This window comes from Bos indicus x Bos taurus, chromosome 4 (genome assembly GCF_003369695.1).
Source record: "Bos indicus x Bos taurus breed Angus x Brahman F1 hybrid chromosome 4, Bos_hybrid_MaternalHap_v2.0, whole genome shotgun sequence".
NCBI classification, from domain to species: domain Eukaryota; kingdom Metazoa; phylum Chordata; class Mammalia; order Artiodactyla; family Bovidae; genus Bos; species Bos indicus x Bos taurus.
This window is the reverse complement of record NC_040079.1, coordinates 31,901,704-31,915,509: the sequence shown is the minus strand read 5'-3', so window position 1 is coordinate 31,915,509 and position 13,806 is coordinate 31,901,704. Positions and strand designations below refer to the sequence as shown.

Genomic DNA, 13,806 nt, shown 5'->3' with positions numbered 1-13,806 from the left:
GCTCTCTGATTAATTTCTATTTTTAGAGCATAAATATAATATTAAATAGTGTAAAGTTAATTATCAGACTGATAGAATTAATAAGATTTATTAAGATTATAAGAGGGAAATAGCTCAATAAAAATATTTTATGATTTAATTATTATCACTTGGAAATTTTAAAATATATTGTTTTCATGGATATACTCTTGTTTGGGGTAGATCTCAGAGTGTTATTGAAATGTAATATTTATTGCAAAGCTCTTTTTGAAACTTCTAAGGAATAAGCAATCTTAGGCTACATTTCATATAGCAATCTTCTAAAGTCTAAAGCCTTAATCTGCAGTTTTCCTCAGGGAAATGCTATTAAATGTAATTTCTTTTCTTTTCTTCCAGAAATGTGAACAATACCTTCAGCTCTGCAGGCTGATAAGTTATTTCATTTGTAATAATCCAAGTACAATAACCTTTTAATGAAATGCTTAGTTCATCTACTCTATTGTGGTTCTTCTCAGCTGTGGTGTTGATTTAATTCTACCTTTCCTCCAAGTTTTTGGTCCCATTTAAGATACTACAATATAGTAATACCTTGTATTTTTTCCAAATATATTCAACATCAAATCCTTTCTACCCTTCAATTTTTAAACCACTGAAATCACTACTACCCAAAGTTTTATTGTATTTGTTAAAAACAAACACACAAACACACACACAGAATATGCAGTATCTATATTTCAATAACTCTGGGAAATGCAATTTGGGTCCAAATAGTTCTATAATTATTTTGCTTGCTAATTCTATTTCTCCTTACAGAGTATAAGAAATCAATTTCTTATGTAGTTGTATGTATTTCACAGGGCCTACAATATTCATTCATTCAAGAAATATTTACTGTGTTTACTGTATATTGTTCCATGTACTAGGTAGCAAGTAGATAAATCCCAATTTCATGAACTCCAGTCTAAGGGCATAGAAAAATTTAAAAATAATTGAAATAAAAGTTGATTATACTTCTGATGCAGGTAAACAGGTAACTTCAAGTTGATATGAAGCACTTAACTGGTGAAAAGAAAATAATATCTAAGATAAAACTGAAGAATAACTAAGAATTAGCCAGATTAGAAGTAAACTGAGTGATACAATCAAAGAGTCCTAGATTCAAAGTTTGAGTTCCCTAGTGTCAACACTGAAAAGATATATAAAAAAAAAAAATCTGTTTGCTACTTGGATATATTACTGTCAACACGGATAATATGGTCTTCAAGTCTAAGCTTTTTTGATTTCAGTCTTTAAGGTATTTTTTTTATTACTCTGATGCAGGAAAATGTCAACTTTGCTTACTTCTCTTTTCTATTTTTTTCTTCCTTTGAATGCTGTGGCTGTAATAACAGATGTACAATAGTCATGTTCTTAAATTGCTTCAGAAAACAAGAACATAATAAATTCCATTTAGGTGCCAACAGATGAGACAGCATAGATTCTGGAGGAGAGAAACGGAAGAACAGCAGGAAGACACACTTTGAGGATGGGCAGGCGGTGAGATAACAAAAACCCTGAGTGCAGCAAGCTTCCACCAAAGAGAAGAAATGGCTACACTATGAGAGGAGGCCTTTACTTTTCCCTAAATTAATACTCTAGTCCCTCAGGGCACACATTAAGAATAACACTAACCCCCAGAGCTACTGGGTAGTGATCAACTTTGCTTTTACACAGCCAAGGGATTTTGTTCATCCACAGAGGACACCCCTGTGTACTGTGGTGCTGAGAGAGAGGCAAGAGTGGGTTGCATTTTTCCATCCCATTAGCTGCTGGCCACCTGAGTAAGGAGAAAAACAAAACTAAATGACACAGCTAACACAGACCGCAGCTTTTTAGCTTGTGATTGTGAGACGCGGTATGTGAATCAAAGAGATTCAAAGAAATAAATGGCCTTGACCCCAGGGAAAACCTCTTGCAGAAATTCAAATTCAAATTGTCTCTTTACACAGTTTGGATAAGCAGCACCCAAGATATATTAGAAACTGGTTGATGATTTTTCTTTAAAATTTCTGACCTGAATTTCTTCACCTCTGTCAATTTGTGAGTTTTTAACATTTGACAACCTGTGGCTGTCAATGTTTGATAGGATAAAATTAGACTCTTTAAATAATGTTTCAAAAATCTTAAAGGGCTAAATAGATTAACCCTTTTATGGAGAATATAGGCTTAGTATAGAACCCCTAATAACTGATTAGTTCAGTGCTTTTATTGGACTAATTCAAAACAACAGTCATTCATTACTCAAGAGAAATTCTGTGTCCTTGACAAAATATAACTATTAATTCAATATACTATATAACACTTAGACACATTGAAATTAAACTACAACCAAACCATGAAATTTTATTTTCCAAAGTTATTTCCAAATTATAGGAAAGTAAATATTCTCTTTATATATCCATATGTCATGGCACTAAGTGTGGATCTTAAAATCCACATCATGGCCCTGGTTGTGAGTATTCACATTTCAAAATGGTCTAGCCTTAAGGATTAATTCAAGCTACTTTTTTCTTAGCAATCAAAAAAACCTATAGAATAAGTTACTTCAAATTTTATGAAATCAGTGCTGACACCTCCTGAATACTTATTAGAGACATTGCCAGGCATGGGTAGGGTTGGGTGGGAAGAGACAGACAGGCATGAAAAGGAAGAGAACTGGTATTAGAATTTATAACAAGGGACTAACTATAAAATCTACCTTAACTGTTTTCTACGATGTTCATTACGGCACCATATACAAAAAGGTAATTTAAATTAATTTTGTGTTAAATTTAACAAATTTAACACAAAAACATTCCAGAAATAACAAAGATTTCACAATTTACTATAGGAGGTTAAAAGCAGGCCAAAAGCCACCATTAGTCAATATTTTTAGAGAATGGATGAATTATGTTATCTCATCAAATGAGGACTGACTTCAAGTGTAGTTGCTCCAGTCCATGGTTGTGTTCCTCTTGCCCTGTGTAACATTTTGGTCAAAACTGAGGCAAAATTCTCTTGTATCAGCTAAAACATCCATTTCTTCTGAGTCTTAGCCTGGAGATTGGTGAGATTAAGTGGTTTATCAGCTGGGGTAACCGTAGGTTCAGGACCCTAATTCTAAAACCTCCAACCCACAAAAAACCTTTTTTGTGATTTCTACAAGTTCTTGTGGCCAACTTTTTAATCCTTTTTGCAATCTTCTGATCTTGCACCTTTGTGTGTTGCCCTGAATCAGTCTGGATGTTAAGGCCTAGTCGTTTCTCTTGTTCCTTTTCCTCTTACATTAAAAAAAAAAAAGAATCCTCTTGCACTAAATACTTCTGTTAGTGATATAATTAATGAAATTACAGTAGGCACACTGTGCCCCACTGACTTCTAACTGTGTTCTCCCCTTCCTATCTCTCCAGCAACACTCAAAGACCTGCATGTTTCTGGCACAATTATCTGGCAATTCTTCCTACACTCAGGATCATTGAGGGTCTCAGATGTTACGCCTAAACTAATCAACATATTTACCAAACAAAAAAACAAAACAAAACAAAACAAACGACAACAAAATAACTTCTTCACAGGAATTCTCATGAACAAAATGGCCCCATCTCATTTTTTTGGGAGAAATTTAAAGAATTTCTTAGCTATACTTGACAACAGGAGTAACCATCATCAACTGGCTCCAGAAGCTCAGATCATGAACTCCTTGTTGCCAAATTCAGACTTAAATTGAAGAAAGTAGGGAAAACCACTAGACCATTCAGGTATGACCTAAATCAAATCCCTTATGATAATACAGTGGAAGTGAGAAATAGATTTAAGGGACTAGATCTGATAGACAGAGTGCCTGATGAACTATGGACAGAGGTTCATGACATTGTACAGGAGACAGGGATCAAGACCATCCCCATGGAAAAGAAATGCAAAAAAGCAAAATGGCTATCTGAGGAGGCCTTACAAATAGCTGTGAAAAGAAGAGAAGCGAAAAGCAAAGGAGAAAAGGAAAGATATTCCCATTTGAATGCAGAGTTCCAAAGAATAGCAAGGAGAGATAAGAAAGCCTTCCTCAGCAATCAATGCAAAGAAATAGAGGAAAACAACAAAATGGGAAAGACTAGAGATCTCTTCAAGAAAATTAGAGATGCCAAGGGAATATTTCATGCAAAGATGGGCTCGATAAAGGACAGAAATGCTATGGACCTAACAGAAGCAGACGATACTAAGAAGAGGTGGCAAGAATACACAGAAGAATTGTACAAATAAGATCTTCATGACCCAGATAATCATGATGGTGTGATCACTCACCTAGAGCCAGACATCCTGGAATGTGAAGTCAAGTGGGCCTTAGAAAGCATCACTACGAACAAAGCTAGTGGAGGTGATGGAATTCCAGTTGAGCTATTCCAAATCCTGAAAGATGATGCTGTGAAAGTGCTGCACTCAATATACCAGCACATTTGGAAAACTCAGCAGTGGCCACAGGACTGGAAAAGGTCAGTTTTCATTCCAGTCCCAAAGAAAGGCAATGCCAAAGAATGCTCAAACTACCGTACAATTGCACTCATCTCATATGCCAGTAAAGTAATGCTCAAAATTCTCCAAGCCAGGCTTCAGCAATATGTGAACCGTGAACTTCCAGATGTTGAAGCTGGCTTTAGAAAAGGCAGAGGAACCAGAGATCAAAGTGCCAACATCTGCTGGATCATTGAAAAAGCAAGAGAGTTCCAGAAAAACATCTATTTCCGCTTTATTGACTATGCCAAAGCCTTTGACTGTGTGGATCACTATCAACTGTGGAAAATTCTGAAAGAGATGGGAATACCACACCACCTGACCTGCCTCTTGAGAAACCTATATGCAGGTCAGGAAGCAACAGGTAGAACTGGACATGGAACGACAGACTGGTTCCAAATAGGAAAAGGAGTATGTCAAGGCTGTATACTGTCACTCTGCTTATTTAACTTCTATGCAGAGTACTTCATGAGAAATGCTGGGTTGGAGGAAGCACAAGCTGGAATCAAGATTGCCGGGAGAAACATCAATAACCTCAGATATGCAGATGACACCACCCTTATGGCAGAAAGTGAAGAGAAACTCAAAAGCCTCTTGATGAAAGTGAAAGAGGAGAGTGAAAAAGTTGGCTTAAAGCTCAACATTCAGAAAACGAAGATCATGGCATCTGGTCCCATCACTTCATGGGAAATAGATGGGGAAACAGTGGAAACAGTGTCAGACTTTATTTTGGGGGGCTCCAAAATCACTGCAGATGGTGAGTGCAGCCATGAAATTAAAAGACACTTACTCCTTGGAAGGAAAGTTATGACCAACCTAGATAGCATATTCAAAAGCAGAGACATTACTTTGCCAACAAAGTTTCGTCTAGTCAAGGCTATGGTTTTTCCAGTGGTCATGTATGGATGTGAGAGTTGAACTGTGAAGAAGGCTGAGCGCCGAAGAATTGATGCTTTTGAACTGTGGTGTTGGAGAAGACTCTTGGGAGTCCCTTGGACTGCAAGGAGATCCAACCAGTCCATCCTAAAGGAGATAAGTCCTGGGTGTTCATTGGAAGGACTGATGCTAAAGCTGAAACTCCAATACTTTGGCCACCTCATGTGAAGGGTTGACTCATTGGAAGACCCTGATGCTGGGAAGGATTAGGGGCAGGAGGAGAAGGGGACGACAGAGGATGAGATGGCTGGATGGCATCACCGACTCGATGGACATGAGTTTGAGTAAACTCCAGGAGTTGGTGATGGACAGGGAGGCCTGGTGTGCTGTGATTCATGGGGTCGCAAAGAGTCAGACATGACTGAGTGACTGAACTGAACTGAACTGAAAGGAAACAAAGCAGCAGATAAAGCACAAGCAGGAAATCCTGCACAAGGGTCAGTCTTAAACAAGGCAGGTAAGTGTCACCCTCTTCCCAGTCCACTGGCACTTCAGAGGCCTCCAGCTCCTTCTTGAGCCCTGGTTTCATGCTGTCTTCTTACAGTTAACAATCAGATACATAAGGAACACAGTGCCCAGTGATGAAGTTGGTTTCAACAAAAGCAACGTGCCAAAAGGAATTATGTTTAGTTCAAAATATGACTCAGCAGAAGTGTGAATATTATGGCTTCCATACAGTAGGATTCATCGTTTCTAGAATGAAGATATTTAAGCATTTGAAACGATAGCATCTACATTGTGTATTTTCTTATAGTACCTGAAATATAAAATTACAAAAGGATTATTTCTGTTCCTTATTTTTCCTCCCTACCTTCCTCCACAAGCACTTATTGATACTCTGTGATGAGCACTGAGCAAGGATATGAGGATATGGAGATAAAGATAGCTCTTGCCTTAAGAAGCTCAGATCCAGGAGGATTCAGACATAATCCTGACGATAAAACTGACCACTATGCACTAAGACAGAAGTGAAACCAAGTCTTATGAAGGTATATGCATGCAAGTGTGCTAAGTCGCTTCAGTCATACCTGACTCTTTGCAACTCTATGGTTGTAGCCTGCCAGGCTCCTCTGTCCATGGGATTCTCCAGGCAAGAATACTGGAGTGGGTTGTCATTTCCTTCTCCAGGGCATCTTCCCAACCCCCAGGACAGAACATGTGTCTCTTATGTCTGCTGCATTGGCAGATGGATTTGTCACCACTAGCGCCACTGGGGAAGCCCATGAAGGTATACAGTACAGGCTAAAGGAGGAGGGTCAGTAGTCTTTTTTGGAAGAAGTGGTATCTGAGCTTGTTTTGAAGGGTGAGTAGCTGGTTACTGAGGAAGGAAGGAAAGGATGCTACATGCAGAGCCCATAGAAGAAGCAAAAGCACTGAGAGCACGCAGTTTTTTCGTGAATGTGCAACTGAGTGTAACTGGAACAGTCTGGCTGTGGTGCGTGAGCAGGGATGATGGGATGGGTCAAGTGTGCCAAGAATGGATTATAAAAGTCCTTGTTCCTGGAGGGCAGGGGAGAGCTGTGTGGGATGAGGTCCCTATGGCAGCAATATGGAGGATCGGGGAGGGAATTAAGAAGTGAACCTGGATGTTGAAAGCCTCATTTGGGGACATAAAGGAATCCAGATGGGAAGAAAACCCAGATCCAATTAAATCAGTGTCCAGCTCTCACAGCCAAGGTGAGACCTTCTCATGACAGCCTCCTAGGGAGAGAGAGGGAAGCAGGAAAGCCGAGGTGCTCCATAACATCTCAGAAGCTTCCCACCTTCTAGAGTTCCAGAGGAGCACAAGGCATTCCACTAAGACTCACATTAGCTGTGGTTCAAGTCTCTGCCTACATGGCCTATTTGAAGACATGCAAGGTCCTCAATGTGTCATGGCAGAGCCACCTCCCTGTAGGCAGTGGTATGCAGTTTGTAAGGAAGAAGTAAAGAATTGAGGCAGTGATTAAACTAATAGAACAGAGAGGATGGTGGCTAAGTAGGACATCAAGAATAATGCCCAGGTTTCTGCCTGAAGCAACTTAAGTGCATGATGAAACATTCATGGAGATAAACTATGTGAGTGCTACAGAATAGGAGCCTCAGTTTGGAGGTGAGGGGACAAGGAATGGTAAGACGAGATGAAGTAGGGGTTGACATGTCAGCTTGAGTTGTACTGTGGGACATCCAAGGAGCAAGAGAGTAGGCAATTTAGTACATGATTTGCAAGCTCCTAAAAAGGACACTTACTCCTTGGAAGGAAAGTTATGACCAACTTAGATACATATTCAAAAGCAGAGACATTACTTTGCCAACAAAGGTCCATCTAGTCAAGGCTATGGTTTTTCCAGTGGTCATGTATGGATGTTAGAGTTGGACTATGAAGAAAGCTGAGTGCCGAAGAATTGATGCTTTGGAACTGTGGTGTTGGAGAAGACTCTTGAGAGTTCAATGGACTGCAAGGAGATCCAACCAGTCCATCCTAAAAGAGATCAGTCCTGGGTGTTCACTGGAAGAACTGATGCTAAAGCTGAAACTCCAATACTTTGGCTACCTCATGTGAAGAGTTGACTCATTGGAAAAGACCCTGATGCTGGGAGGGATTGGGGGCAGGAGGAGAAGGGGACGACAGAGGATGAGATGGCTGGATGGCATCACTGACTCGATGGACTTGAGTCTGAGTGAACTCCGGGAGTTGGTGACGGACAGGGAGGCCTGGTGTGCTGTGATTCATAGGGTCACAAAGAGTCGGACACAACTGAGCAACTGAACTGAACTTAACTGAAGAGAGTTCTGGCCTGAAACTGTAGGGAGCTCCGGGATGCAGGTAGGAGTTAAAGCCACAAGAAAAACTGAGATCAAACAGGAGAGCATACAAGATGAGTAGGAGGCATTTATAATATCAAAAATTATGGTTTTAAAAAATAAATGTTCTCAAATAACAAGAATCGCATAACTATTAGAATCATTACCAGCAAATATTTTAAAGAACTCCATCCCTTTTCTTCTTGTGGCTGGATAGGCTTTTAATTGTTTGGAGAGATCAAGTTTATAAAAGGAAATTGGTCACTATGGAAACAGGCTATCCAATATCAAACAGGCAGTTTTACCACAAAAGGGTAATTACTTTAGTTTTTCCTTTAATTGTATGTTTTCATGGTTTTCAATAATCACATATCCTTTTGGTTAGAAAATTTCAGTCAGTTAATGACCTGATAAGCAAAAGCAGAAGCACTAACCCATAGCTCTTTGCCCAGGTTGCTTACTATGGGCACCGTGGATCCATACGGTCCCAGATGACTGCTATGGTCTAGATTTCAGTGGGGTGTGCAATTCACCTAATTTCTGTAGGCAGCCTAAGTCTAAATGAACAGAGTCACACAGATGGTGTCTCCATGTTCTCCTTCACGGCCAAAGCTCTTTTGTTAAGAACATGTTAATTTCATGTTACTTATCAATCATTATTCTAGGCTGCAGTGAAAATCTAAAGCTGTGTAAGAAAAGAAGAAAAATTATACAAACTTTCAATAATTTCAAAACTATACAAAATTTCAAAAATTATGTCACCAAAAATACTAAACAAAACTCATGAGAATTCTTACAATGTAATTGTCTTCTTTAGTTCATTTGTCTATATTTTTAAACTCAGGACACATTCATATTTAAATAATGTTACTTCACTAACCTTATCCAAAAAACTTTGTATCTCTGCTTCCTGGTTCTCTGTGTAAGTGATATATCTATGTCTCCCAATGGAAGCAATTATCTGCGTCTCTTTTTCCAGAAGTTCACACAAAGCAGCTTTCCTTTCAGCTCCAGTGAAAAACTGGTTAATGCGTGTGAGTTCTTCTTGCCGCCAGACTAGAGGAATAACATGAAAGACTCTGAGTTTTTAAACACCCACATCTTTACAGAGCATTTTTTACTATCACATCCTCACAAGCAGTATTTTATTTTTATATCAATTTAAATAAAATTATACATGAATAGCATCACTCATACTGTACACTTGATACATGAAAAAACAGGATGAAATGGAAGCTGAGACACAGCAATAAAAACAGAGTCAAGCAAACACAAGTCATAAGACATCAGTACAGATGATGTCAAATTATGCCTCCAGGTAAGCATACACACACCCCCAGTATTGGGAAAAATACGGCCTGGATTTAAAGCAGCCATGAACGTGTCCTGCTCAGCTTCCCTCTAAGAGTGACTGTAGCTAAGAGGCCAGGTGGCTGACAGTACCAGCTACAGCATTTCAGATCTGCAACCATGTTGGAGCAGAGACCACACTCTTCTCACTAAGCTGTCAGTCAAAAAAGGAAGAAGCACGGGAGAAGGGCCTGGCCATGGCTGCCCAAGAGTGGCATCTTCCGCGGCCAGTTATTATATCAGAGCTGACCACCTGCTGGCTCAGATTGCCTCAGAGTTCTGTCTGTCTGAGGATCTCCATCCCGCATCCTTTTTCGTTCCCTCTCTCAACTTTCACAGGTGTCAACTCCTATCTCAATCTGAAGACTCTCTATCTTTCCCTGCTCTCTCTTCCCTTTATCTTTACTTCAAACTCCATCCTGGTGTCTGCTTCTGCCAGTACCCAAATTGACAGTTTTATGTAGAATTGTTGACTTCAACTGTTTTCTTCATTACTAGCACTTTTAGTACCATTTTCCATCTCTTCACAAAATCCTAATTGTATCAGCAAATGTTATAAAATAATTACATTTACACTTAACTCAAACCAATGAATTAAGTTAAAATAATATTTACGACATTTTAAAGTGCGGGTTTGAGGACTTCTCTGGTGGCTCACTCAGTAAAAAGCAAACCTGCAAAGCAGGGTTTGATCCCTGGGTTAGAAAGACCTCCTGGAGAAGGAAATGGCAACACACCGCAGTATTCTTGCCTGGGAGATCCCATGGACAGAGACCCTGGTGGGTTACAGTTCATGCGGACACAAGAGTTGGACACGACTTAGTGTTGGACACCACCAAGTGTTGTTGTTGTTATCCAGTCCCTCAGTTGTGTACAATTTTTTGCAACCACATGGACTGCAGCATGCCAGGATTCCCTGTCCTTCACCATCTCCCAGAGTTTGCTCAAACTCATGTTCATGGAGTTGGTGGTGATACCATCCAGTCATCTCATCCTCTGTCGTCCCCTTCTCCTCCCACCTGCAATCTTTCCCAGCATCAGGATCTTTTCAAATGAGTCAGCTCTTCACATCAGGTGACCAAAGTATTGGAGCTTCAGCTTCAGCATGTCCTTCCAATGAATATTCAGAGTTGATTTCCCTTAGGATTGACTGGTTTGATCTCCTAGCAGTCCAAGGGACTCCAAGAGTATTCTCCAATACCACAGTTCAAAGGCATCAATTCTTCAGCATTCTGCTTCTTTATGGTCCACCTCTCATATCCATACATGACTAATGGAAAAACTATAGCTTTGACTATACTTGGTTGGCAAAATGATGTCTCTACATTTTAACACACTGTCTAGGTTTGTCATAGCTTTTCTTCCAAGGAGCAAGCGTCTTTTAATTTCATGGCTGCAGTCACCATCTGCAGTGATTTTGGAGCCCCCAAAAATAAAGTCTCTCACTGTTTCCATCGTTTCCCCATCTATTTGCCATGAAGTGATGGGACCAAATGCCATGATCTTAGTTTTCTGAATGTTGAGTTTTAAGCGAGCTTCTTCACTCTCCTCTTTCATCTTCATCAAGAGGCTCTTTAGTTCCTTTTTGCTTTCTGCCAAAGGATGGTGTCATCTGAATATCTGAGGTTATTAATATTTCTCCCCGCAATCTTAATTCCAGCTTGTGCTTCATCCAGCCCAGCATTTCACGTGATGTACTCTTCACAGAAGTTAAATTAGTAGGGTGACAATATACAGCCTTGACATACTCCGTTCCCAGTTTGGAACCAGTCTGTTGTTCCACGTCTGGTTCTAACTGTTGTTTCTTGACCTGCATACAGGTTTCTCAGGAGGCAGGTAAGGTGGTGTGGTATTCCCATCTCTTTAAGTATTTTCCACAGCTTGTTATGATCCACACATTTAAAGTCTTTAGCTTAGGCAGTGAAGCAGAAGTAGCTGTTTTTCTGGAATTCTCTTGCTTTCTTTATGATCCAGTGGACGTTGGCAATTTGATCTCTGGTTCCTCTGCCTTGTCTAAATCCAGCTTATACATCGGGAAGTTCTTGGTGCACATGCTGTTGAAGCCTAGCTTGAAGGATTTTGAGCATTACCTTGCTAGCATGTGAAAAGAGTGCAATTGTAAAGTAGTTTGAACATTGCTTGGCATTGCCCTTCTTTGGGATTGGAATGAAAACTGACCTTTTCTAGTCCTGTGGCCACTGCTCAGTTTTCCAAATTTGCTGGCATATTGAGTGCAGCACTTTAACAGCATCATCTTTTCGAATTTAAAATGACTCAACTAGAATTCCATAACCTCCACCAGCTTTGTGCATAATGATGGTTACTATCAATAAAAAATATGTCGCACACTACAAAGTATTGATTATTATCAACAAAGAATGTGTTGCACACTACAATATATAAAATAGATAATCAACAAGGACCTACTGCATAGCAGAGGTAATTGAACTCAGTACTCTATAATAACCTATAGGGGAAAAGAATCTGAAAAAGAATATATATATATGTGTGTGTGTGTGTGTGTATAAATCACTTTGCTGTATACCTGAAACTCACACAGCATTGCTTCCCTGATAGCTCAGTTGGTAAAGAATCTGCCTGCAATGCAGGAGACCCTGGTTCAATTCCTGGGTTGGGAAGGTCCCCTGGAGAAGGGAGAGGCTACCCACGCCAGTATTCTTGGGCCTCCCTTGTGGCTCAGCTGGTAAAGAATCCGCCTGCAATGTGAGAGACCTGGGTTTGATCCCTGAGTTGGGAAAATCCCCTGGAGAAGGGAAAGGCTACCCACTCAGACATGACTGAGCCACTTTCACACAACATTGTGAATCAATTATACTCCAAAAAATTTTAAAAAAGAATGTGTTACATGAAATACACTCTAAAAGCAAATCATAAAATGCCAAAGAATAGCATTTTTATAAACTTAATTTACCTAAAGATTATGCTATATTCTTAAAATTAACCCGAGAAAATACAGAGTACTAGAGCCTACCCCAAACTTAAACAAATCAAAATTTCTGGGCTCAGATATACTTATTTTAACAAGCACTACATTCATTTCTTATATATGCTAAATTTGGGGAAGAAAACTGTTTTATATCCAACATTGCAAAAAATGTCAAACTTTCATTAAAGGAAAAGCAGCGTTGGAAAGAACCTTAGAAGTTAAACAGTTCAACACTCGTCCCCATTTAAGATGGATTCTCCTCCTAGCAGTGCGGAGGAGACCTAGCTCACCCTGGTCCTAGTCCTAGCCTGTGAGGCAAAACATAGTCAGTCTACTCTGCACGACATGGCACCAAAGATAACTGTCACAGTCCACTTAGATTTTCTCTTGTCCAGATAAAAACACTTCCCTTTATTAAACTGTATATAATTTGACATAATTTCATGTCCCATCCAGGTCTAGTTACTTTTTAATATATGACATGCCAAGTTTCTGACAAGATGAAGGTTTGTATACAGGCTGCTAGCTGCCCTCTCCTACGTTCTTCTAGAAATGATACAAGAAATATGAAATAGGGGGAGGAGAAGAAGAGACTGGAAGCAATACTACAAATCAGAGAGAGGTGTGATCCATGTGGTAGAAACTTTCACGCAAGTTCTTTAAGACATAGTTGCAGCTACCACTGGAAGACACTCAAGGAGGCACAAGTGTCGTCCCTCAAACAGCTGCTGTCTCATCTCAGAAAGTGAACGCTCTAGCAGAAGGTAGTAAACCTTAATTCAAGGACTCAGAACTAGAGAAAAGGGTGGGCTATAAATCCATCTGATAGTTTACCTCTTTTAAGAACATCTTTGACAAACTTTAAGAAGGAATAAAAAAAGAATGCTTACATTTCAAATCATTGCAGAAAATATTAACAATCATAAATGTTTGTGCAGAAAAAGACCAAAAAATTAGAAACAAAATGCATAAAGCAAGATGAGAGAAGCAAAATCAGGCATAATGATTACATTTAAAAATATGAAATGGCTCAATTTTTGCTGACAATAAAATGTTATATTTTTTTAAAAATCCAATGACATAATATTTTCCAAAGGTATACTTAAAGTGATGCCAAAGACTAAGCTTAAGCACAAAAGGATGATAAATATGAACAACAAAAAAAATAGATGCAGCTATATTAATATTTTGAAAATAGGAGGGAAAAGACTAAATATTCAAACCTTGGAGTAGAAGATAATTTTATGATGAAAGGTATGACTTTCATCAATTTTATGATGAATGTC

The 13,806-nt window shown here is 39.3% G+C and overlaps 1 protein-coding gene across 2 annotated transcripts in view; it reads right to left on the bottom strand.

Annotated features, from left to right (window-relative positions):
- Positions 1 to 13,806, bottom strand: part of IQUB (IQ motif and ubiquitin domain containing) — an 82,055-nt gene that overhangs the window by 27,623 nt on the left and 40,626 nt on the right. For both annotated transcript variants that reach the window (XM_027539117.1, XM_027539118.1), the window contains exon 8: positions 9,104 to 9,279. In XM_027539117.1, the coding sequence (XP_027394918.1) occupies positions 9,104 to 9,279 (176 nt within the window). The remainder of the gene's footprint in view (positions 1 to 9,103; positions 9,280 to 13,806) is intronic.